Consider the following 26,670-nt stretch of genomic DNA (forward strand, 5'->3'; position numbering starts at 1 on the left):
TCAGATGAAAGCATTCTGACTTTCCCTTCCCCAGTGCTATCTCTCAGGGAGTATCCTGCTCCATCCTGACTTTTCCACCTCAGTTAAAACCTATATTAAATAACCCACCTCAGTACGCATACTATTATCTTTACTATACCTAACATTGGGAAAGTGAGGTAATGTGTTGTGGATCTACCGACTTGGTCTGCGACTGACGCTCCTCGTTTGCTCAATACAAGGAGCGGCTTCTCCTATTTCCCCACCCTACTTCCCCACCTTCATTTGCACCTTGAGCTGCGTTTCCATTTTCTACGCATCTTAGCTGGAGGGGTTCCCTGACTCCATCCTCGGATACCTGGGAATCTTTCCTACTTTATGTTTTTGCTCCCGCATTGTCCCAGTACATCTTTTCAGTAGCTCCCGTATCCCAGTTCTAACTTCCCTTTCTCTTAGCATTCTCTGCTGTACGGCGCCAGCATCTACTCGAAATATGGCGCCTCCCACTCCGTCACACTTTTCGCTCACTAGGCGCGGCCATATTAATCCTCCGGCTCAGGCCGACTAAACACCCGGTAAGTCTCGCGATGGAAGCAGGTCGAGGGCCGCTCCTGCTTCCGCCGTTAACACCGGAGAGTCCGCAGTCCTGGCGGCGGGAGGGGCCGGTCTTAGCGCTCAGCTGAGGGCCCTGCAGGCGAGGCTGGGAGTTGAGGGGTCCTGTTCTCAGAAAAAGAAGTTTCAGTCCCTGGCTGCGGTGTTGGGAGTAAGGGCATCATGTTTGGTCAGCGGCTGAGCATCTGTAGTGGTCCGTAATTTTCGGTCTTAATTGTGGTTATTAATTAAACAGGCCCGCTCAAAATAGTGACTGCCGCCAGGTGGAGGTCGGTTTTAGTGGTGCTGCTGGTAGTGGATTCTGAGGAGATTTCAGCGACTGACTGGGAATTTGTGGGACGAGTAATTGGGCGTTTCTGTGTGATTCTGAGTCTCTCAGAGTCACGGATTGGGGTCACATAGAAATCAATGGTTGGGTCTTGAAGGCAGATATCCATCTTTAGGGTTATTCGGATCGGTGTGTGGGGGGTGTAGTGGGCTACTGTTAGGAGCCTGTGTGGTAGCTTGGGGAGCAGATGGCTCGTTACCAGTGACTGGGGCTCTAGCCCCTAATAATAAGTTTGCATTCAGGCTGCACTCCACACATAAGGATATGAGGGTCAGGGGAGAGTTCCCATCCTTCCCCTGGAGGTTTTGTTTCCATCCTCGGATCTATGTGGTGAATGGACTTCAGGCAGTTTATATTCTCTACTACTGTCTTGTAGTTAGCTAAGTACTTCAAGCCGAAGTCTCTCAAAAACCCTTTATCAAAGTTTTGCCTTTTCCCTTTGCCAGTCTTTCAATCCTTGTGCTTTCTCTGGATAATTTCAACCACATTCATTCAATCAGCTTCCACCTTTAAAGCCATGACTTGCCAGTCTATAGCACCAGCCCAAACATTTCTAACAAGCTCCAGATTCACAGTAGCCAACTGTGTCCTACACGTCTCTCTGAGGTTTACTCACAGAACCTCAATCTTAACATGATGGAAATAGACTATATCATCTTCCTTCTCCATACTTCACCTGCTCGTCCTACCATGTTCATCATCATGAATAGCATCACTCTCCTAGATGGCCATAGTACAAATCCTGGAGACATCTAGTTTTCTCCCCATCCTTCTCCCCACGTTGGATCAATCTTCTGATCCTGGTGATTTTGCCTCCCTGACATCTCTCCAGTTTGTCCTCCCCATTCCCACTGCCATGGTCTTAGTTCAGGCTTCATCATCCCTTGCTGTAAACCTGTATCAGGAAAACCCTGTATCAGAATGTTGGACGCAATGGGAAAGTCAGAGGAAGGAACGGCTGAGTCCATCCAGGTGACATTTGAAAAGGCTTTCTAGGGGAGGTGACATATGAACTGAGCCTATACATTTGAAGTGGTCCTGTAAGTCTGTGGATGAGAGTGACTGTTACAGCTTATTGAACTTACTGAGCTAGTGAATTGTGCCCTTTAGAACTTCCTTCATATGAGTTTGGGTTAAGAGGTCAGTAGGACACTAGCTGCTAAAAATAACAATCTTTTTTTAATTTAAAAAGTAACAGTTTATTCTAGAAAAACTGGAAACTGAAAATGCTAAGTAGAACTCCATAGAAATTAATTGTAATTCTACCACCCAAGGGTAGCCATAACATTTTGATGTATGTCCTTTCAGACACTTTTTTCTATCAAATATATTTCTTTTCAGTATATTTATTATTTTATAACCCATTTTCTTGCTTTGTAATACAACAAGACCATTTCTCCAAGTCTGTAAGTACTTTTCTAAGATAATTTAATGACTATCTAGTATTCTATACTTCAATAACTGTTTTAACCAATCCCTATTGTTGAACATCTAGGTGGTTTCTACTTTTTAAGTGATCAAGCAGCATTGTGATGAATAGCCTTGCAGATATATCTTTATGTACATCCGTGCCTTTTTTTTAAGGATAAATATCTAATTATAGATTTATGGGATCAAAGGAGGAGAAACTTCTTAAATATATAATGGGATACACATCCGCAAAGGTAAAACATGCCATGGCCTGACCCTTTCAGAACTGTAGTAGGTTGATGTTATCACGGCATAATCTTTTGTGGTCCCTCATAGGAACCTTTGAAAGGGGCAGTCTCTGAAGGGTAGTCTTTTACGTAGTTGGTTATAGGAATTTCTAGGCTCATGATTCTGGGAATCACAGGGCAGGCCCAGATTCTCAAGGTGGTTTTCTTTTTATCCCCTCCCTGCTCATCCCAGCTCTGCCTTTACAGATATCTGCGCCTTCTGAAGAGCAACAGAAAATGACCAAGTCTCAGGTGAGTTATTTATACCTCATATTGTTTCCAATGTATTTGAGGCAGTTTAAAAGAATTAATTCAGGGCCGCCTGGGTGGCTCAGTCGTTAAGCGTCTGCCTTCGGCTCAGGGCGTGATCCCGGCATTATGGGATCGAGCCCCACATCAGGCTCCACTGCTGGAAGCCTGCTTCTTCCTCTCCCACTCCCCCTGCTTGTGTTCCCTCTCTTGCTGGCTGTCTCTATCTCTGTTGAATAAATAAATAAAATCTTTAAAAAAAAAATAAAAGAATTCAATTAAATGAAAAAAATGTAAACAGAGATCTGGGAAAATAAAATAGAAGATCTAGACCAAGGAAATATGAAATACAGTCATAGAAGTTATAAGCTCTTTCATAGTTCACTAAAGTTGAGCAGATCATCTACAATGACAGGATTTACAGTGCATATTAAATATGATATTTTCTTGAGGGAAGTAAAGAATTTTTGGCATTTAGGTTTGAAATTATTCTCTTGATGCATACATATTATGTAGCAGGCAATGTCTTTAACATTTACCAATAAGTAGGGGACTTCTCCATAGCTGTTTCTTTTTTTTTTTTTTTTAAAGATTTTATTTATTTATTTGACAGAGACAGAGACAGCCAGCGAGAGAGGGAACACAAGCAGGGGGGAGTGGGAGAGGAAGAAGCAGGCCCACAGCAGAGGAGCCTGATGTGGGGCTCGATCCCACAACGCCAGGATCACGCCCTGAGCCGAAGGCAGACGCTTAACCACTGTGCCACCCAGGCGCCCCTCCATAGCTGTTTCTTAAACCACTTCTCAAAATAACTACAGGGCAGAATAACAAGGCAGAATTCAATTTCTAGGCAGTAAAATCATGGGGCCCAAGTACATAGCTGTCAAAAAATCTGCCTTGATTCGTAAATAAAAGTTTGTGAAATTTGTCCAAGGAATTAATATTATTAAAGGTCATGATAGTATCAGTTGTAATTTACAGTTTTTAACAAACAAATAATGAAATATTTTCCCTTGAAAATGCAATAGGTTGAGAGCCTCAAAGTGTATATCAAGTGAGTATGCTTCATTGATAGTGGAAATCAAGTGAATTTCTGTTGATTTATCACTCAGCTAAACACTGCTAGCAAGCATCTTAATGGTTGTGATTGTCATATGTTTTTACTTGAAGGTATATGTCTAATTTTTATCTATCATGTTCCGTTGGTTATACCCACTATATAGCACACAGTTTCAGTATAGTAGTCTTCAAAGTGGGGAGCATCCATTCCTTAGGAGATATGCAAGGTGATCCCCTGGGGTATGGGGAGAAAAGATGAGAACTACCTACATCTCTCTCTCACTTGCTCTTTTTTTAAAAAAAAATTTAGAGAGAGATGAGTGGGAGAGTACGAGTGGGGGTGAGGGGCAGAGGGAGAGGGAGAAAAAGAATCTCAAGCCGACTCCCTCCTGAGCGCAGGGCCTGACATGCAGGGCTCGATCCCATGACCCTGAGATCATGACCTCAGCTGAAATCAAAAGTTGAATGCTCAACCAACTGAGCCACCCAGGCGCCCCTACCTACATCTCTTTTTAATGACCATAATATCTCAGTATTGAGAGAATTTATGTTTTTTTAAAGGTATATATTATTGATGTGTGTGTGTGTGTGTGTGTGTGCGCGCGCACACGCACATGCGCACATTCAACTGAAGAATGTCTTATCAAGAGTCCCTCATTAGAACAAAAGACATTCCTGTCATCCAGGAAAGTAAGGATTTTAGGAGTTCTGTGTCAGGAACCAGAGTCAAGATTCAAATATTAGAACAAAAGATGCTCATCATACCTTTATTGCTTAGGAAATTCCAAGCGTTTTAGGAATTCTGGTTAGGAGCCAGCGATGAAGACCAAAATATATGTTTCTTATTGTATCACAATATCTAGTCTCTGATTTTAAAAGTTTGGGGAATACCGGGTTACGTACCTATAATTCTGCACCCAGTTCCAATGTGTGGGGTTTCTTCCCCATACCACAGGGCAATCTCTGACACCAGCTGGCTGTCCAACAATTCAGCTCAAATGTGACACTACCCACCTGGAGATAGTGTCAGATCCTATAGGTCAAGGGCTCAGTCCCACAAGACTGCCCTTCACTTCAGATGCCAATCACAAGTCCAGGTATTACCTATGCTTCTGACTGACTAGCTGTAAATAAGAGGTTCCCACAACACTCTCCTTTGGTTCTATTAATTTGCTAGAGTGGCTCCTAGGACTCAGGAAACCAATTTACCCACTCGATTGCCAGTTGATTAAAAGGATATTAAAGGATACAAATCAACAGCCAGATGAAGAGATACATGACACAAGGTCCTGAACAAAGAAGCATGGAGTTCAAGGCTTGGCACCTGACACCTGGCATGTGGAAGCCCGCTGGTTCACCAACCTGGAAGCTCTCTGAACTGTCTCGGGTCTTCTGGAAGCTTCATGATGTGGGCATGGTCGATTAAATCATTGGCCATTGGTGATGGATTGAACCTCCAGTCCCACCTCCCTCTCCCAAAATCAGGAGTGGGGCTGAAAGTTCCACTGGTCTACTCTTGGTTGGTTCCCCTGGTGACCAGCCACCCCCTCCTTAAGTGCTTTCCAAAAGCCACCTTATTAACATAACAAAAGACACCTTTATCACTTCCATCACAGGATATTCCTAGGGTTTTAGGAGCTCTATGCTAGGAACTACAAAGACCAAATACATATTTCTTATTATAAATCACATTATCAGTACTGTTGGTATGTAATGGAACTAACATGAGTTTACTCCTTGGTGAGTCACAGATAGGAACTATACCAGGGTGAGTTATCTCACAAAGGAAACTTAAACCAAAGTTAATTTGGGCAACAGAATTTTTATGGTGAAATATAACATAAAATTTTCCACTTCAACCATTTTTAAGTGTGCGATTCAGTGGTATTAATTATGCTCACAATTTGTGAATCCATCACCACTCTCTGTTTCCAAAACTTTTTCCTCATCCCAAACAGAAGCTCTGTACCAATTGAACAATAACTCCCATTTCTCCCTTACCCCCACAGCCCTTGGTAACCTCAAAACTACTTTCTGACTCTATGAATTTGCTTATTCTAGATATCTCATAGAAGTGGAATCATATGAAATTTGTCCTTTTGTGTCTAACTTATTTCACTAAGCGTGTTTTTGAGGTTTATCTATGCTGTCGCATGTATCAGAACTTCATTCCTTTTTATGGCAGAGTAATAACTCCATTATATAAACACATTTTGTTTATCCATTCCTCTACTGATGGACACTTAGGTTGTTTCTACCTTTTGGCTTTATTGTAAATAAAGCTACTATGAATATTGGCCTACAAGTATGTCTTTGAGTACCTGTTTTCAAATCTTAGGTACAGACCTATGTCAACCAGAATTCCTGGAATGCAAAGATTTAGTCAGAGGCAAAGGAAAGCTTTATTGCCATACAGTGTGTACACTGGGGAGACGGCAGCCTTCAGCTACAACCAAAAGTGTTCTTTGAAGGGGAAGGTTTATGTTTGGGGTTAAATAGGTAAAAACTGCAAGTCTGTGCCCTTATCCAGGTTGGTTAGACTCCAGTCCTAAGCTGTAACTTCAGGAGTAGAATTACAAGCAGGATACCACTTGGTGTTCCTGGTGGCAGCTTCAGGATGATAGGATGTGTTACAAGGGATTTTATGGATTTTGTTGACTTTTGTACGGGTTTGTCACCTCATGCTATGCTAGCTGGTTTTGTTTCTCATGGTTGTCTGGGTTGGTTAAAATTGTAGTTTCTCTCCCTTGAGATAAGGGTGACAGCTGGTGCTGTCCATTTATTGGGGTCTTTTGGTCTCACTCAGTAGTGCAGTTGCTGGATTATATGGTAATTCTACATTTAACTTTTGGAGGAACTGCCCAAGTGTTTTCTATAGCAGCTGTGCCATTTTACATTCCCATCAGCAACGTATGAGGGTTCCAATATCTCCATGTCCTCGTTAACACTTGTATTTTCCATTTTGTTGATTAGAACCATCCTTTTAGGTGTGAAGTTGAATCTCATTGTGGTTTTGACTTGTGTTTCCCTAGCGACTACTAAGGTTGAGCATCTTTACATGTGCTTATTGTCCATTTGCGTATCTTCTTTGGAGAAATGTTTATTAAAGTCCTTTGCCCATTTTTAAATTGAATCGTTTGACCTTTTACTGTTGGACAAGTCGAGTCCTTGATTCTACCTCTCCCCTCCACCCAAACCTGCTCCTTCTTATTTTCTGGACTTGAGTAGGATGCCAGTTGCTTAGCCTGAAAGCCAAGCACTCTAAGTTGATTCCTCGCCTTCCCTCATCTTCCCACTGTCTTCCAGATATATCTTAGTTGGATTTGATTAACATCAAATTTAAAAACTGAATTCTCTTATTGAGGCAGAACCTAATCATGGTTTGAAAAATAAGTAAAAACAAGTAGTACTTTATTACTAACCGATCATAAATTATTCTATTCTTCTTATTTCTAAGTAGATATTTAAAAAATAAATTGACCAGATTAAATATTGCTTATGTTTTATTGTATTTATTTTAATTTGAACTTTAAAAACAATGGTTTTGTTGTATTTAATTTTTATAAGCTCTATAATGGAAAATGCCAACATACTCAAAAATTTAGAGAACAGTTTAATAAACCCCTGTGCTTCTTCATATATTTTCAACAGTCATCAGTGTTTTTCCAATCTTGTTTCCCTCCCTCTTCCTTTATTTGTTCTCTAGAGTTTTTTTTGTTTGTGTGCTTTTGTTTTTAAGTAGGCTCCATGTCCAGTGTGGAGTCCAGTGTGGGGCTCGAACTCACAACCCTGAGATCAAGTCCTGAGATGAGATCTAGAGTCAGATGCTTAACTGACTGAGCCACCCAGGTGCCTCTGTTCTTTAGAGTATTTTAAAGCAAACCCAATGTGTGACATTTATCAGTATATGCTTGTTTTATAGATTTCTGTTATCTTTATTTCGGGAACTGATACTGGTTTTTCCCTTTAGTGGTTTCCTTTTAAATTCATTTATTTAAGTAAAACTCTTTGAAACTATTAAGTCAAAAATAGTGTGAGTGCCATGCAGATATGTAAAAATTGTGAAAACAGTAAATGAATAAATGATGTCTGAGCATTATCCCAAAGGTACAAACAGTTCTCTGAATTTTCCATATTCTTTTTCATGTCCCCATGTCTTTTTTCTTTACTCCTTTCTCCATGTAGAATGATATTTCTCCCACCTCCATATCTTACTGGAGTTTACACTATTCATTTTTTTTTAAAGATTTTATTTATTTATTCGACAGAGAGAGAGACAGCCAGCAAGAGAGGGAACACAAGCAGGGGGAGTGGGAGAGGAAGAAGCAGGCTCATAGCAGAGGAGCCTGATGTGGGGCTCGATCCCATAATGGCAGGATCACACCCTGAGCCAAAGGCAGACGCTTAACCGCTGTGCCACCCAGGCGCCCTACACTATTCATTTTTAACATTACAAAAAATGTTATTTTATCTTTACTTTTAAAAAAATATTTTTACACCTTTCATTGTTCATTTTGTGTAACTTTACATCTTCTACAAAAACCCAATCCAACCTCCCAAAATAGAATCACTTCTTCTTATGTCTATTATAACCCACTTAATACTTAATAACATTTATCTATTTACTTGTCTGTCTCCATCTACTAGTCTGTAAACTTCCTGTGTTTTCTTCATATTTGTATTCTGACCATCAAATAATGCTGGTTGTGTTGTGGCCTAATACGTGCTTATTGCTGGAAAGAAAGAATGAATTGTTCTCAAGAGCAGAGTTTTTCTAATAGGAGTTCTGCTTCTTAGTAAAACTGGCCTCATAGTAAACATCTTCTTTAATTTATTATGATGAACTCTGCATGATTAAGCATCTTTTACACACTACCTAGTGTTTTTCACTTTAGAGTGAACAGGAATGTCCTGTTACAGGGATTTGTGTCATTCAAGGATGTGACTGTGGACTTCACTTGGGAAGAGTGGCAGCAGCTAGACTCTGCTCAAAGAAACCTGTACAGAGATGTGATGCTGGAGAATTATAGCAACCTTATTTCAGTGGGTAAGAACACCTTCTGTCAGAGGGTACTGGATATTAGTTACCTGCGGCTGCGTAACATTTCCTTCTAAATTTAGTGGCTTAAAACAAACATTTTTTACTAACAATCTCTGTAGGTCAGGAGTTTGGAAGGGCTTACCTGGATGGTTCTGGCTTGTGGTCTCCCATGTGGTTATAATCAGATGTTAGCAGCGGCTGCAGTCATCTGAAGGCTCGACTGAGATTGTAGGATCCGTTTCTAAGATAACTCACTCACAATGGCTGTTGACAGGAGCCTTCAGCTACTTGTTGTCCATTGGCAAGAGATCTCAGTTCCTTACCATGGGGGCCTGTTCTCATGACATGACAAACGTCTCCAGATAGAGTGATCCAAGAGAGCCAGGAGGAAGTCACAGTGCCTTTTGTGACTAAGTCTCTGGAATCACATACCATCACCTCTACCTTATTTTGTTTATTAGAAGTAGTTACCAAGTCCAGCCCATGCTTAAGGGAAGGAGAGGACTTCTTGAAGGGAAGAGTGCCAAGGAATTTAGGAACATATGTTAAATCCACCATTGTACCCAATTGACTGCCTTTCCTTTCTTATTTACTAAAAGCTGCTGGGTCTCTGCATGTTTAATGAGCTTCCTTTCAAGCTACAAAGGTCAAAAGAATATTGATTTTGAGTACCAAATACTCCAGTGGACTTGGATGAAAAGAAAATGGGTGCTGCATCCTGCTCATTCTTTGAGGGTTAAAGATAATGGTCTGTGCCCAAGTTCTTAGTTTTTATAGATTAATTGAAATAGAACATATATAATAAAGTGCTCAAATCTTAAATATACAGATTGATGCATCTTTTTCCTATGTTATTTAACCACCACCCAGATCAAGGTATAAAACATTTCAAGCACCCTAGCAGGCTCCCTTTGACCCCTTGCCATTTATCTCCTCAGAGATAACTTGTGGTTTCTATCACCATAGATTAGTTTTGTCTGTTCTTGAACTTCTTGTAAGTGTAGTCACTGTAATTGTCTGGCATCTTTCATTTAACATAGTCTGTGAAATTCATCCATGTTGTTGCACATGACAATATTTGTTTCTCCATACTGTTGCATCATATTCCATTTAATGAGTATAGGGTAATTCATCAACTTATCCATTCTACTGTTGATAGTTATTTGACTTGTTTCAGATTTGGGTCATTGAATAAAGCTGTTATGGACATTCCTTTTTTTTTTCTTCTTTTTTTAAATCTTGTTCTTTGTTTTTGTCTTTTGTTACTTTTTTTTTTTTTACTCTTTTTTTATGTTCATTTTTGTTGTTGTTATGGACATTCTAATGTGCATCTTTTAGTGGAAATAAGCATTTTATTTCTATTGGGTATACATAGGAATGGAATTTTTGGGTCATGGGGCACATGTATATTTAGCTTTAGTAGATAGTACCAGACAGTTTTCCACAGAGGTTATACCAATTTATTTCCTACTAGCAATGTATGAGAGTTCCATCAACATCTGGTAATGTTAGTCTTTTTAATTTTAGCTATTCTGGTGCATATGTGGTGGGCTTGAGTTCTAGGATGGTTGGACGTCCACTAATGCCAAGTCCTGTATCATTTCCCATAAATAGGGTGTCAGTCTCTGAAGTCAGATGTAATCTTATTGAAACAAGGAGAACCATGGATGAAAGAGGAAGAAATCTCAAGTTGGGCCTATTCAGGTAAATGAGAACCTGACATATGGGAGACAGGGATGTAAGATTAGTACTGATTAATGAGACATTTGTCTTTGGAATATTTATTAGGAAATCATTCTTTAAGGCCATAGATGTCTAGAAATGGCTGAAGACAGTTGGTGTGGGATCGTCAAATACCTAAATAACACTGCTACATGTCTAACACCCATGCAATCCATTTTCTTTGCTTAACTTTTAGAAAGAGAGGTAACACCCTTATCTGTACTTTGGATCTTATTTATACCCATGTCATGTAGGACATTTCTTAATTAGTTAACCTCCCTTTGGCTAACATCTTCAGCATATTCTGAAGCATCTTCCCATATTCTTCCAAAATGGGCTTATACTCCTCCCTTTATGCATTCACCCAGTCTTAGATATGCCTTCTATCAAAGTAACTTACTGAATGATATTCATATCCTTTCTAATTACCTTGTTTTTCTCACCTTCCTTTCAGTGTGATATGTCTTGGAGTTATAATCTTTTGCTTTGTGTTTTTAAATTTTTTAGATACTCCAGTAATATAAATATTCCTTCTTTGCCTGTCTTTGCCTTCTTTTTCTCATTTCTCTGTGACCAATTTTACTGGATTTTCTTTTTATGTCATTTTCATTATCTTGGCTGTTTTCTTGCCTTTTTCAGCGCTGCTTATTAAATTCTCCTTACCCACTGCCCACACATTGTAATTTAATCTTTCATTTTCCCCCTGAGCTTAACCAATTCTTTTTCATCACCCCATTTTTTGTTTTTTTGTTTTCTTTTTTTTTTTTTTTTAAATAAGTTCTGATTCATGGTGGTTTTCCATGTCCTGAAATGCTTGTTTGAGTATATTTAATTCTGTTTGGAGTTCAGACAAAATTTTCTTTTGCTTTATGGCTAGTTGTTGTTGTTGTTGTTTTTGGTTTTAGTTTTGGTTTTGTCAAATTTCCTCTGTTGATATCGGCAAAAATTCATTTCCTGATTTTCTGTAGTAGTTCTCTATGGGCTATGTTTTTCTTTTGTTCATTTTTATTACATTACAGTGTTTTCAAAAGATTTTTAAAAATTATGGAATCCTTCTCTGTTAATATAGCAGGGCCTTTCCCTCCTTCCTTTCTTTTGGGATTGAAGAGGAGTTTTGGCTTTTCTGATTTTGTGGTTCTCTTTGTCTTCCAGGACCCTGAATTTCCCTTTTTCTTCTTTCCCCATTACCACCACCCAATTATGAGCAGGTATTTCTTCCTTCCTTTTTTGCCTTTCTTTCTTCCTCTGAAACTGCCTGTTCTTCTAACTCACAATTTCCCCCTTTTAAATAGAGCCTGTCCCATCCCATGCTTTTTGTGTCATCTGCTTCTTTAAGATGCATGTACTTGGAAATCCCTACCCTGTAGTTGTGCTTCTGCCTGGTTACTTATCAAATATTTATGAATATTTTTATATGTAGTGTGGATTTAATCTTTCTGCTGGTCACTTGAACTCACCTTCAGTCTCCTTTGCTAGCATCCTCCTCTTTCTTTCCTGAAATGATTTTTTGATCTGCTTCTGCTCTTCACAGAGCCTTGTGCTGGATTGACACTGGTGCCACGTGGGACTTTGACACTGAGTTCATCAACTCTTCTTTTTCCATTGCTCCCTTGCTCACTCCTTTTTATTTTATGTCTGTTTCTTCTTCTGTCTTTGAGTTTTAAGGTCATATTCTTACATTTCAAAGCTGACTGCACTCATTAGCAGATTTCTATCTATTTCTATTAAAATGAAGAGCTTTATTTGCTTTTGTATTCTTCAGAGCTCAAGAGGGAAGTAACACCATTTACCCTTGGGCTTTTTTCAGACTTTGGTATTAGACCCAAGATGAAAGAATTAAGACCATGGAAGAGCATTTCTGAACAAGTGATACTCCATAACATGATTGTATACTCACCTGTTGAAGACTGGAGATTTGAAGATGAGATAAATCACCAGAAAAACCAAGACAAGTTTTTGAATCAAGTTGCATTCATTAACAATAAGCCACTGGCTAAGGAGATAGATCATGGATGTAACAATGTACTGGGGAAAGGAATTCGTCTGAACAGAGCATCTAATGAACACATCAGAGCTTTCATGCAGAAGTCATACCTCTTTGTACAACCGAAAATACTAACCAGTGAGAAATCATATAAATGTATTCAGTGTGGGAAAACCTTCAGTGGAAAGTCAGGACTCATTGTACATCAGAGAATTCATACGGGGGAGAAACCATACAAATGTAATGAATGTGAAAAAGCCTTTATTCAGAAGTCACAACTCACTGTACATCAGAGAATTCATACAGGAGAGAAACCCTATGAATGTAATGAATGTGGGAAAGCATTCATCCAGAAGTCAAACCTCATTATTCATCAGAGGATTCACACAGGGGAAAAACCCTATGAATGTAATGAATGTGGGAAAGCTTTCATCAAGAAGTCAACACTTAGTGTTCATCAAAGAGCTCATACTGGGGAGAAACCATATGAATGCAGTGACTGTGGGAAAGCCTTCATCTGGCGGTCACAGCTCATTGTACATCAGAGAATTCATACTGGGGAGAAACCCCATGTTTGTAATGAGTGTGGTAAAGCCTTCAACAGGAAGTCAGATCTAAGTGTACATCACAGAATTCACACTGGGGAGAAACCCTTTGAGTGTAATGAATGTAAAAAAGCCTTCATTCAAAAGTCAGATCTCATTGTACATCAGAGAACTCACACTGGGGACAAAAGGTATCAATGTAGTGATTGTGGCAAAGCCTTTATCCGGAGCTCACAGTTCATTGAACATCAGAGAATTCATACTGGGGAGAAACCCTATGAATGCAGTGAATGCAGAAAAGCTTTTATCCAGAAATCACAGCTCATTGTGCATCAAAGAATCCATACTGGGATGAAGCCGTATGAATGCACTGAGTGTGGAAGAGCCTTTAGTAAGAAGTCACACCTCACTGTACATCATAGAATACACACTGGAGAAAAACCCTATGAATGTAGTAGTTGTAGAAAAGCTTTCAGTAAGAAATCTACTCTCATTGTCCATCAGAAAATGCATATGGAACATAAACCCTTTTAATGGAATAAGAAAACTTTAATTCAATGATCAAAATTTCATCACACATCATAGAATTCATAAAGTCTAAAAACTCTATGAATGTACTAAATAAGGGAAGGCTTCAACAATAGCTCCCAAACTATTAAGCACCAGAAAACTCATAGCGAGAAGCAACTTTGAAAAATCATGTTTCCAAAAAATTACATTGGACATCTTGGTTCAGATCTAATAGTAAAAGTTTTTTTTGAAGTATGTAGAAAAATCTCAACCACATATGATTAGCTTGATCACTTGTAGTACAAATTTTTTAAATGGGTGAGTACAGTTGACCCTTGAACAGCATGGATTAGGGTCCTCCTATGCAGTTGAAAATTCATGTATAATGTTTGACTCTCCAAAAACTTAACTACTAATAGTCTATTATGGACTGGAAGCCTTACTCGTAATGTAAACAGTCAATCAACACATAGTTTTATGTTATATGTATTGCATACTGTATTCTTACAATTAAATAAGTTAGAGAAAAGATGTTATTAAGAAAGTCATAAGGAAGAGAAAATACATTTACAGTACTGTACTGTATTTATTAAAAAAAAAATCCATGGACCTGCACAGTTGAAACCTGTGTTGTTCAAGAGGCAACTGCAAATTGATTAATCAGGACAACAAAGCGATGACTATATATGATCATTCTACAAGTGATGTAGGAATGGCATTCATAATCCAAATTATCTGTCATTTGGAAATGAATATGGATTTTCACACCTGCCTTACTTTCGACACTAAATGACACCATTTCCCCCACATATTAAAAAACATAAAAGGATAAATTGTAACTAAATTACAAAAGCTCTTCCCCCACTCTTTCTTGAGGTTCTCTTTCTAGAATTAAGAGAAGATGAAGCCAATGCCTTTATAGAGACATCAAAAGTTGGTAATAGAGGGGCACCTGGGTGACTCAGTCGGTTAAATGACTCTTGATTTCAGCTCAGGTCATGACCTCAGAGTCATGGGATCGAGCCTCACATTGGGCTGTGTGCTCAGCAGGGAGTCTGCTTGAGATTCTCTCCGTCTCCCTCTGCCCCTTCCCCCACGCACTCTTTCAAATCTTAAAAAAAGGTTAGTGGTAGACTTAAAAATATTGCTTGGTATAAAGCATACAGAGTAAACAGAGACATCAAACAACATGCAAAGCAGGCAATGATGCCCTTCAGTGTTGTCATCTTGGAAACTATATGATAATGCCACTTGTACAGCCAATAATTTGTGGAAATCCTGTCTACTAGAAGTTCTTTCAGATCCAGCTTGCCTGTCAGGCCGCATATGAAACTACATAATATTTTCAGAGAGCCTTCCATCATTAGAATTCATTGTTTTTCTCACTTTTATCCTTATCATCCCATTAATTCTGTGCATGACTTCAGCAAGAAGAAAGTTCATGCCCTTTCTATAGTCATTTCAAGTCTCAGGTCCTTAGGACATTCAATATCTCTATTTTCAATGTTTTCTTTCTATTTAATGGTTTCCTATACATAGTATCACCATAAACATAAGATAAATAGGAAATTCTTACAGTGTTGGGATTTTTAAAAATATTTTATTTATTTATTTATTTATTTATTTATTTATTTATTTATTTAGAGAGAAGGAGAGAGCATGAGTCAGAGGAGGAGTGGGGGGAGGGGTAGGGGGAGAGGGACAGGCAGACTCTGCACTGAGTGTGGAGCCTGACATGGGGCTCGATCCCATGATCCTGAGATCATGACCTGAGCCAATTGTTCAACTGACTGAGCCACCCAGGCACCCCCAGTTGTTTTTTTTCTTAACTTGCCTCCTAATATGTTGTCATCTAAGCCTATTTACTTATATTTTCTTAAAAAGGATACTTCATACTACCTTCTTTCTACTTCAGTAGTATTACTAATAGATCTTTTGTGGGCACTATGAATTAGTACTAGTCTCCTTAAACAACTAGAATTTAAGACATTACACAAGTTACCATGACTCATACCTAGGGACTCTGAAACTTTACACTACGTAAACAGATATTTCAGAGTTTTCAGGCAGAGTTAAAAGTCGAAACACGTGGAACTACCCTAGTAATGCTGAAAATATTGTTTTAAATGGTTTGGAAATTAAATAATTACAATGTTAACATGCTTGCTATTGAGATGTTAATGTTTACTTGAAGTTTTATATGCTGATGGTGATTCAAATGCTTAGGTATTATGTTTATTTCAACTTCAAGTTATCACAGTTACACACTTCCCAGTTGAATCTACCCTATTTTAGACATTTTTAGAGCATAACAGAACAAAATGGCATTATGTAAGTGTGAGTGTGGGTAGGATGAGAGGGATGCACACCACAGAATTTTTTCTGAAAAGGTAGAGAAAATTGAATTTCCATTTGTTATCCTAGGTAGAGATGAGTCACAAGAGAAATTAGAAAATGTTTAGATAATATTGAATGAAAATACAATACATCAGAATCAAGGAGATAGATCATGAATGAAACAATGTACTGGCAACAGGAATTCATCTGAACAGAACATCTAATGAACGCATCAGAGCCTTCATGCAGAAATCACACCTCTTTGAACAACCGAAAATTCTAACCAGTGAGAAATATAAATGTATTCAGTGTGGGAAAGCCTTCAGTGGAAAGTCAGGACTCATTGTGTGTCTGGGTATTGAGGATGTCACTAGATCAGAGCTTAGAATGAAATTTATAATTTTAAATATTAGAAAAGAAGTGTATAAAATCAATTATTTAAGCTTCCATCTTATGAGAATAGAAAGATATGAGCAAATGATACCCCAGATAAGTAGGAAGATATAAATAATAAATGGAAGAAAACCAATCAATGAACTAGAACAGGGATCAGACTACAGGCCAAATCTGGCTAGTGGCCTGTTTCCATACAGCCCTTAAACTAAGAATCACTTTCACATTTTTAAGGAGTTAAAAAACACACAAACCAAACAAAAAGAAAAGAAAAAGAATAAAACAGACTACACAACAGAAACTGCAGGTGGCCCGCAAAACCTAAAATATTCAGTATCCGGCCCTTTATAGAAAATGTTTGCCAATTCCTAAATTGGAGCATATGTGAACAGAAAAATCAATGAGAACAAAAGGTGGCTCATTGAAATAATCAATACAATTGGTAAATTTTTGGATCCACTGATCAAGAAAAAGAGAAGACAAAAATTACTAATAGGAACAAAGGAGGTGGCACCACTATTTTAGAGTAAAAAAGATGATAAAGAGTTATTAATGACTTTATATGAAAAATTTGACAACTTAGGTAAAATGGAAGATTTCCTTGAAATAGCATAAGTTACCAAAATTGAGTACAAAAGAATTAGAATACTCAAATAGCCCTGTCCTGTTTAAAGATATTGAATTTGTAATTTAAAATCTTCCCTGAAAGAAAATTCCAGGTCTAGGGCTTCACTGGGGCATTCTATCTATATTTAAGGGAGAAATTAATACTAATTCCACAAAAACTTTAGAAAGTAGAGGAGTATTAACATTTTCCAACTCGTCATATTACATTAGTATTACCCTGAAACCAAAACCAGATGCAGACATTATAAGTAAAGAAAATTATAAGCTGAGGGTGCCTGGGTGGCTCAGTCAATTAAGTGTCTGCCTTCGGCTTAGGTCATGATCCCAGGGTCCTCGGATTGAGCCCCACGTTGGGCTCCCTGCTCAGCAGGAAGCCTGCTTCTCCCTCTTCCTCTGCTGTTCCCCCTGCTTATACTCTCTCTCCCTCTCTGTTAAATAAATAAATAAATGAATAAATAAATAAATAAATAAATAAATAAATAAATAAATAAATAAAATTATTTTTAAAAATTATAAGCTAATATCTCGGATAACTGTAGATGTGAAGATTTCTTTAAAATTAATAGTTTGTTGGGCACCTGGGTGGCTCAGTCAGTTAAGCATTAGACTCTTGATCTCAGCTCAGGTCTTGATCTCAGAGTTGTGGGTTCAGGCCCCAGGTTGTGAGTTCGCACCCAGCATGGAGCCTACTTTTAAAAAAATATTTTGAATCCAGCAATACATGAAAAGTGAAATATGCTCTGTTCACGAATGCAATATTTTATTTAAACATCTGATTATCCATCATGTAATTCACTTTTTTTTTTTTTGGATGAAGGGAAAAACTCACATCATCTCCATAGATGCAGAAAAAACATTTGACAAAGTTCAACATCCATTTGTAATGAAAACTCTCAACAAATGAACAACAGATGGTAACTTCTCTACCTCAACCAGTTTTATGGTTACTTCTTTCTACATAAGATTAGAAACCTAGCAAAAGTATCTGTCCTCATTTTTTAAAAAGATGTTTATTTATTCCAGAGAGAGTGGGGTATGGGTAAGGAGCAGAGGGAGAGGGACAAGCAGATTCCCCACTGAGTGTGGAGCCCAACTTGGGGCTTAATCCCAGGACCCCAAGATCATTACCTGAGCTGAAACCAAGAGTCAGATACTTAACGGACTGAGCCACCCAGGCACCCCCTTATTTTTATTCAACAATGTAATAGAAGTCCTGGCCAGTGTAGTAAGCAAAGAAAAAATAAGAAAGCATACAAATTGGGAAGGATGATGTAAAATTTTCTTTATTCATAACAACATGATCTTATACATTTAAAATCCTAAGGAATCTACAAAGATTAATTTTTTTTTAAGATTTAAGATCTTATTTACTTATTTGAGAGAGAGAGCGAGAGAGAACACAAGCAGGGGGAGGGGCAGAGGGAGAGAGAGAAGCAGACTCCCCACTGAGCGTGGAACCAGACATGGGGCTTGATGCCAGGACCGCAAGATCATGACCTGAGCTGAAGTCAGATGCTGAACAAACTGAGCCATCCAGGTGTCCCAAAGATTAAACCTTGTAAGTGAATTTTGCAAGTTCTTAGGACAAAGGACCATTATACAAAAGATAATTGTATTTGTACATATTAACAACCAAATATTGAAAAATAAAATTTAAGAATCCACTTACCATAGCATCATAAACCATAAAATAGGAATAAATTAACCAAAGCGAGGCACTGAAAATTGCAAAGTATTGTTCATAGAAACTTTAAAACTAAGGAGATGGAAAGGTTATTCATCTTCCATGGGCTGGAATACTCAATGATGTTAATACATCATTTGCCCCACATTGATCTATTCAATCCCAATCAAAAGCCCAACAGGCTTTTTTTTTTTTTTTTTTTTTTTTAGAAATTGTATGGAAACTTGTATGGAAGTGCAAGCACCAAAATAATTCGGAAAATTAACGTTGGAGGACTTAAGCTATCTGATTTCAAGTCAGTGTAAGTATTGTCCTAAGTGTAAAGACAGTGTGATATTGGCCAAGCATAAAACTAGATCAACAGAATAGAAAGAAGAGTGTCCAGAAACATGCACACACACAGTCAATTGATTTTTTAAATAAACTTTTTGTTTGAAAATAATTTTAGATTGACAAAAGTTACAAAGATTGTAGAGAGTTCCCATATGCCTGGCATCTGGTTTCTTCTGATGTTCCCATCTTACATTATCATTGTACATTCGTGAAAACTAGAAAACTAACATATGTACATTAATATTAATCATAATCCAGGCTTTATTTGAATTCTACTATCCTTTTTCTATTCCAGAATTCGACGCAGGGATTTCACATAGGATTTAGTCATCATGTCTCCTTTGTCTCCTCTGGCCTGCAACTATTGATGGGTTTGCTAAATTACTCCATAATATGACCGCCTCGGCATCCATTTTGTGTGGCTAAGTGGTCTGGAGGGGACTTGAACTGACACTAGCCCCTCCCTCACCTGCATGCCTCAGATAACAGCCTGCAGAGTCACAAGTAAGTAGTCTTTGTGGTAAACAGTCTCTCCTGGGACCGTGCATCCTTCCTTTGTGTGCTCCTTAGATAAGACCCCTGCAAAACTTACCAAACCTCATTCTTTTTAGTTTGAATTGACCAATCTGACCTTAGCCCCAGAATCCCAAAGCACGACACCCTCAAGCCCTAGTAAAGCCATATGCTCCAACTCTTATTGCTCACTTTCTGCCTGTCCCCTGCCTTAACCTCCCCATGTGCCCCTTGAGTGCCATGTACGTCCTCTAGGACCTGTGAGTAATAAACTTCTTCATTTCACTTTCCCTTGCAGTCTCTGTTGAACCTTGCCTTGACATCTGACACCCCAGGACCGTACTTAACACATGTTAACAAAAATCACACAACTGACCTCCTTACTCTTTCCTGTTTTTCATGGTCTTGTCCTTTTTGAGGAGTACTTTTCAGGTTTTTGTAAAATGTCCCTCAGTTTTTTAAAATATATAGCCATTCTAGGAGGTGTGTAATAGTATTAGTTTGTGGTTTTAATTTGCATTTCCCTAAAATCTAATGATACTGAGCATCTTTATGTGTGCTTATGGGCAATTTGTTCATCTATGTTGGTGAAATTTCCAAATCTTGTGCTCATTTTAAAAAATCGCATCATTAGTCTTTTTATTATGGAGTGATAATAATTCCTTTTGTGTTCTAGGTACAAGTTCTATCAGATATATTTTGCAAATGTTTTCTCCCTATCTGTGGTTTGTCTTTTCAATTTCTTTTTTTTTTTTAAAGATTTTATTTATTTATTTGACAGAGATAGAGACAGCCAGCGAGAGAGGGAACACAAGCAGGGGGAGTGGGAGATGAAGAAGCACGCTCATAGCGGAAGAGCCTGATGTGGGTCTCGATCCCATAACGCCGGGATCACACCCTGAGCCGAAGGCAGACACTTAACCACTGTGCCACCCAGGCACCCCTGTCTTTTCAATTTCTAAGCAGTCTCTTCAGAGGAGAAAAGCTTTTAATTTTGTTAAGTTCAAGTTTATCAATTTTTCCTTTTACAGTTTGTACTTTTTGTGTTCAAGAAATCTTTGCTTAAATTAAAGTCACAAAGATTGTTTCCCTTTGTTTTCTTCTAGAGATTTTGTAGTTTTAGCTCCTACATTTATGTTTAAGAGCCCTATTCAGTTAATTTTAATATATTTGTGAATTAAAATTGAAGTACATTTTTTTTGCAAAGGGATATGCAATTGATTAACACCATTTTTCAAAAAGTTCATCCTTTTCTATTGAATTATCATAACACCTCTGACAGAAATCAAATGTGTATATATTTTTTACTTTCTCTTTTTTTCCACTGATATTTACATCTATGCTTACCACATTGTATTTATTCTGTAGTTTTCTGCTGTGTTGAAATAAACTTTATTCTTCTTTTTTCAGGATTGTTATGCATATTCTAGACCCTTTGCATTTTTATATCATTTTAGAATCAGCTTGTCAATTTCTACAAAGAAACCTGAAGAGATTTGATTTAGATTTAATTGTACCTATAAATCAATTTGGAGATAACTTACATCTCAGCAATTTGAATTTTCCTTTCCACAAGCATGATATATCCCTCTATTTATTTGGTCTTTAATTTCTCCCTGTAGTGTTTTGTAATATTCAACAATAGGTCTTATACATATTGTGTTAAATTTTCTCTTAAGAATTTCATATGTTTAGAATATATTGTAATGGTGTGTTATTTTCATTTCAATTCAAAATTCAAAATTCTCATTGGTTTTTTTTTCCCAAGATTTTATTTATTTATTTATTTATTTATTTATTTATTTATTTATTTATTTGAGAAAGAGAAAGAGGGCATTAGCAGGGGGAGGGGCAGAGGGAGAAGCAGACTTCCCTCTGTGCAGGGAGTCAGATGTGGAGTTTGATCCCAGGACTCCGGGATCATGACCTGAGCTGAAGGCAGACGCTTAACTGACTGAGCCACCCAAGTGCCCCCGAATTCTCATTGTTAGTATAAAATACAATTACAGTATTACTTTTATTCTGATACTTTCTAAATTCATTTATTGGATTTATTTATTTATTTATTTATTTATTTATTTATATTTTTTGTAGATTCCTTAAGATTTTGTATGTGTGAATTTCTTCGTGCAAACAAAAGCTAGTTTTATTTCCTCTTTTCTATTTTGTATGCCTTTAAAACTTTGTTATTCCTTTCCTATCACACAGGTTAGTACCTCTAACACAATGTTAAATAGAGTGGACCTCACTGCTTTTTTCTCAGTATCAGGAAGAAAGCATTCAGTTTTCACCACAAAAGATAATGCTGTCTGTAAGTCTTTTCTAGGTGCCCCTCCTCTTTAATCATGAATAGGTACTGAATTCTGTCAACTGTTTTTTCTGTATCTGTAGAGATGAGGGTATCACTTTTTTCTCTTTGTTTTGTTAATACAGTCGGTTTTATTTCTTGGCTGTTGTTGTTGTTGTTGTTGTTAATCTGATATTACATTCCTGAGGTAAACCCTAATTGTTCATATGGTATCATTTTTATATATAGCTGTGTAGCTCGCTCCTCTCCAGTATTCTGATTTGAGTATTCTAAACTCTGGTCTCCCTCATATCTGATCTCTTTCTTCAACTCAATGAACCCCTGAGCTCTCTTTGAGATATTACTCCTTGAGGATTTATCCTGGAGGGAATCAGAGCTCAGTTCATTTATTTCTCTTAAGGATCACAGTTCTGTTCTATTTTCCAGTGTTTGGAAACCATTGTTTTATATATTTTGTTTAGTTTCCTGGTTTTTCTAGCTAAGAGGGTAATTCTGGTCTCTTTTGTTCTATCGTGGATGGTAGTAGAATTATTACATCCATCCTATCCCTATAGGTTTTTTAAAAATAGAGTTGTTACATTTATTTTCAACTTCATTTGAAATCGTAAATGCAAAAATAGCCCAAAATTTATTGGCAAAGAAGAACATTCACAGAGAAATTTCCCTACCTGATAAACTTACCTTAAAAATTATAATAATTAAAGTGTTATGGTATAGGCACAGGAATAGCTCAGTAGTACAAAACTGGGAGTCCAAAAAATTATATATGTAATATATGTGTATATTTTAATTATAATATTAATATATTTTAATATTTATATTTAATTAAATATAAATGAATACATATGTATACTATAGATAGATGATAGATAGATAGATAGATAGATAGATAGATAGATAGATAGATAGATATAGATATGTATTTGGCATTTCAAATCCTAATCCATAGAAGTGGGAGTGATAGATTTGAACAAATAAACAAAAATACGGTATTTACAGTTTGAAAAACAAGAGACAGACTGGCGGGGGGGTATTTGCAATGCCGACAACAGAAAAAAATATTAATATTCAGAATATAGCAAAGTTCCTAAAAATAAAACAGATAAAGATAATCTACCCAAAAGAAAAAAATTTTTCCTTGTAATTTTATGATTTCATGAACATAAATATGATGTACACATAAGCTGTCTGTTCCTTTTCTTTACTGCACAGCCTGCTGTTGGGACTGGTGACTCTGATGGCCAACTGGGCTGCTCTTTCTACAATGGCTTTGTGGTTCTTGGAGCATATATTGTGAGCAGTCTCTTCATGGTAAGATTTGTTACACACCAGCAGCACTTCACTGCTCCTTGACATGGTGGAAGCCACTGGGCGGCATGTGCTTTGTTTCCTTGTTGCTCCCGTAACTAACCTTGCACATCAAGATCTGGCCCTTGACTCTTCTGTGCACCCTACTGTTAGTGCCTCTGGGTTTCTGCCAGTTGTTCTTAATTTTGACATAATGACCTGACTGGTGCTTGATGAACTTCTCAGTCCTCTTTTTAATAATCTTGGACCTCACCAGAGGTCTGAGGGCGGCCATGATGCCGAGTACGAGATGGCTGCCACGTCTGTAGGCAGTGCCGAGGAAGAGGAAAAAGAAAAAATTTCAAATGATAAAACAAGTAATCAATCAGATAAACATATAAATCATACCTAACTTTACTAATAAAGGAAACAGAGTAAAATCAAGAAAATATCCAATAGGCAAAAATAATTTTTAAAGTTGATGTATAAGGCAGATTCTAGTCAGGAAAATAGAACCTATGCTAGATAGTTCAATGAAGGGGCTTTAATACAGGGAAGTTGTTACAAAGATATAAGAATACCTAGAAATGCAAAAAGGGAACAGTGAGACACAGCAGAGAGTAGCAACAATAGCTGTCAGAGGCTGTATGTTTGGGTTCTCCGCAAATTCATATGTTGAAACCTAATCCCCAAAGCCATGGTATTTGGTTTTAGGCTTCCCAGCCTTCAGAACTCTGAGAAATTTCTGTTGTTTATAAGCCACCCAGTTTATGGTTATGTGCCCTGTTACAGCCTCCCAAATGGAATAAGACACATGCACTCCTGGTGAAAGTATGAATCACTGTAGCCTTTTAGAAAGATAGTTTGATGATATCTAAAATTTATTTAATCTTCTGTGATTTTGTCCTAATCAAATAAAGATGTGGATAAAGATCTAGCAATAAGCATATTTAGTTCATATTTGATTATAATAGAAAAAATTGGAAATAACATACTACTGCTTGAATATTTAGATTCAGTTTGATGGAAAGGTGTACTAACATTAATGTAGATCAATAGTTAAAAACATGAAGGAATGTTTACAAGAAATTAAATTTAAAAAGCACTTTCAATTTGTTACATTGCTATATTTTTAATTTTTAAAAAAGATTTTAAAAAATTCATTTATTTTAGAGAAAGTGTGGGGGGGGAGGGGCCAGATCTCACACCCCAGATATCAGACCTGAGCCCAAACCAAGAGTCTGACGCCTAACTGACTGAGTCACCCAGGCACCCCTAATCTTTTTAAAGTAGAGTCCACGCCCAGCTTGGAACCCAACAGGGGTCTTGAACTCAGGACCCTGAGATCAAGACCTGAGCCAAAATCCAAGAGTTGCAGACTTAATGGACTAAGCCACCCAGGTGCCCCTGCACTGCTCTGTTTTTAATTTCAAGGGTATATATAGTATATATTTAACCATATGTAAATATATATTTACGTATATGCACACAGAGATATAGAGAAATAACCTATAGTATTTAAATATATAATAGTGGGCATCTTATAATATGCTTTTATCTTATTTTAATTTTGTTGTTTTCCTTATTTCTATTCTCTGTAATCCATCTATATTCTTTGTATAGAAAAAAAGGTAAGGTATGTACATTCCCTTTTAATTAACTGCACTTATTGGACTCAAGAAGAGATGTGGAGGAGGGGACCAATTAATTTACAAGGATTCATCAAAACACTGTTTTTGGGTGGTATTAAAGTGAACATAACCTAAATACATGACAGAAAGACATTAAAAAAATGCTAGAAAAAATGTTACCCAAAAAAGTAAGTTTAACCTCCTTCTTGGTTTGAATCAATCATTCTTTCACCCCTCACCCCCCACCCCACCCCCCCACACACACGAAGAATGGGGCTGTGAGACTTATTTTTAGAATACTATGTGTATACTGATGTGGAAAAGACGATAAGTTTCGAAGCTGATGGCCAAGGAAGAATTCTTGAGACGTCTTTGATGCAAAAAGGTGATTTTATTAAAGCACAAGGACAGGACCGGTGGGCGGTAAGAGCTGTACCAGGGTCATGAGGGGTGGCCCATTATATACTTTCAAGTTGGGACGGGGTTAGTGATAGTGTGTCTCCTAAGGAATTTTGGAAGCAAGGTTTCCAGGACCTTGAGAGGGCTAGCTATTGTTGGGAAAAGGTCACTTATTACTGTCTAATCAAACCTTTGTCATGAGACTCTTCAGATGTATATCAGTGGGCCATATGCTTGGGGGATGATTGCCAACACGTACCCTGTGGGGGGGGGGTGGTTAGAGATAAAGGAAGTTTCCAAAAGAATTTTATACCTTAAAGTAGACTTATAGGATCCTTGGGCGGGGGTGGTGTCCAGCTAGGATTGCCTTTTTCCCTTAGCAAAGTATTAACATTGAGGCGGTTGAGTCCCTAGAGGAATGTCACTCTGCCTGTTTCAAGGACTTGTCAGTGGGCTATACCTAGTAAAAAAAAATTTATAATCTTTCTTCTGCCTTTGTTTCCCACATAATATACCACAATGTTAACAGTGACTATCTCTTTGTTAAGGAATTCCATCTAGTTTGGTGCTTTTTAGCTTACTTGTTGAATAAGAGGTTATGTTCATCTATTAATACAATGAACAGGTGTTCCTTTTACATAAAGGTCAACGAAAAATCTGCATCCCTCCAGATTCACATTTGCCTATTGCGAAAGAAAAAGCTTATCTCCGTTCCTTTTTACTTTTTATTTGAGTTACAGAACAACGCTACTCAAGCTTGCAAGTCGCTCCAGAGAGCGAAAGGCAACTCGGGAGCCCTAGGAGACGCAGCTGGAGGGCGCCGGCTTTGGCAGAGCATACTGGGAAATGTAGTTCCAGGACGCCGCGTGCGCAGGCGCATTTTCTGGCTTGCGGGGTAGTTGGGGTCTGGATAGTCGGAGGGTGTTCTTTTCTCCTTGGAGCTGGTGAGACTTTTTTCCCTTGACGCCTACACCCGGGCGGTAGCTGGGGAAGGGCCTCCGCTCAGGACTCCTCAAGATCCTGGGGACTGGGGAGGGGGCCGCCAGGGGCCTGGAGAGCTCGTAGTCGGAGCTTAGGGGCGGGGGCGGAAGAAAGGCGGAGAACTGGGAGGTCCGGGTTCCCGTCTGAGTTCAGCGCGAAGCGGTCACCTGGACTCCGCATCGGGTTTAAGCGGGTCTAGGGCTGTGTATGGGTTAGGGGGAGGCAGAGCTCTGGTTGGGCATCTCAGCCTTAAGGGTCGGGTTTGGGCTGTCATTTGTGGGTTGGGAGTGAGGGGGGTGGGTCACGAGCGTGGGGCTGCGGGGCCTTTGGCTGTGGTGGGGAACGACTGTTCCAGACCTTGCCTGGGAATTAGAGAAAAACTGATCTAGGAACTTAGTAGCCCCCACCCCCCCGCCGTCCCAATGTAGGATGTAGGTCTTCCGACATCCAC

At 38.2% G+C, this 26,670-nt stretch overlaps 1 protein-coding gene and 1 pseudogene across 1 annotated transcript in view; one reads left to right on the forward strand and one right to left on the reverse strand.

The window, feature by feature from the left end:
- The first annotated feature begins 628 nt into the window (after positions 1-628).
- LOC123803395 (uncharacterized) overlaps positions 629-26,670 on the forward strand; it is a 36,125-nt gene continuing 10,083 nt past the window's right edge. The window contains exons 1-5 of the mRNA XM_087869468.1: positions 629-784; positions 2,824-2,868; positions 8,845-8,971; positions 12,864-13,711; positions 19,093-19,095. Of these exons, the coding sequence (XP_087725594.1) occupies positions 2,854-2,868; positions 8,845-8,971; positions 12,864-13,711; positions 19,093-19,095 (993 nt within the window). The 5' untranslated portion in view covers positions 629-784; positions 2,824-2,853. The remainder of the gene's footprint in view (positions 785-2,823; positions 2,869-8,844; positions 8,972-12,863; positions 13,712-19,092; positions 19,096-26,670) is intronic.
- Positions 23,068-23,503, reverse strand: LOC123803393 (large ribosomal subunit protein eL32 pseudogene; annotated as a pseudogene).

This window comes from Ursus americanus, chromosome 18 (assembly GCF_024610735.1).
Source record: "Ursus americanus isolate L20-20 chromosome 18, mUrsAme1.1.p, whole genome shotgun sequence".
NCBI classification, from domain to species: domain Eukaryota; kingdom Metazoa; phylum Chordata; class Mammalia; order Carnivora; family Ursidae; genus Ursus; species Ursus americanus.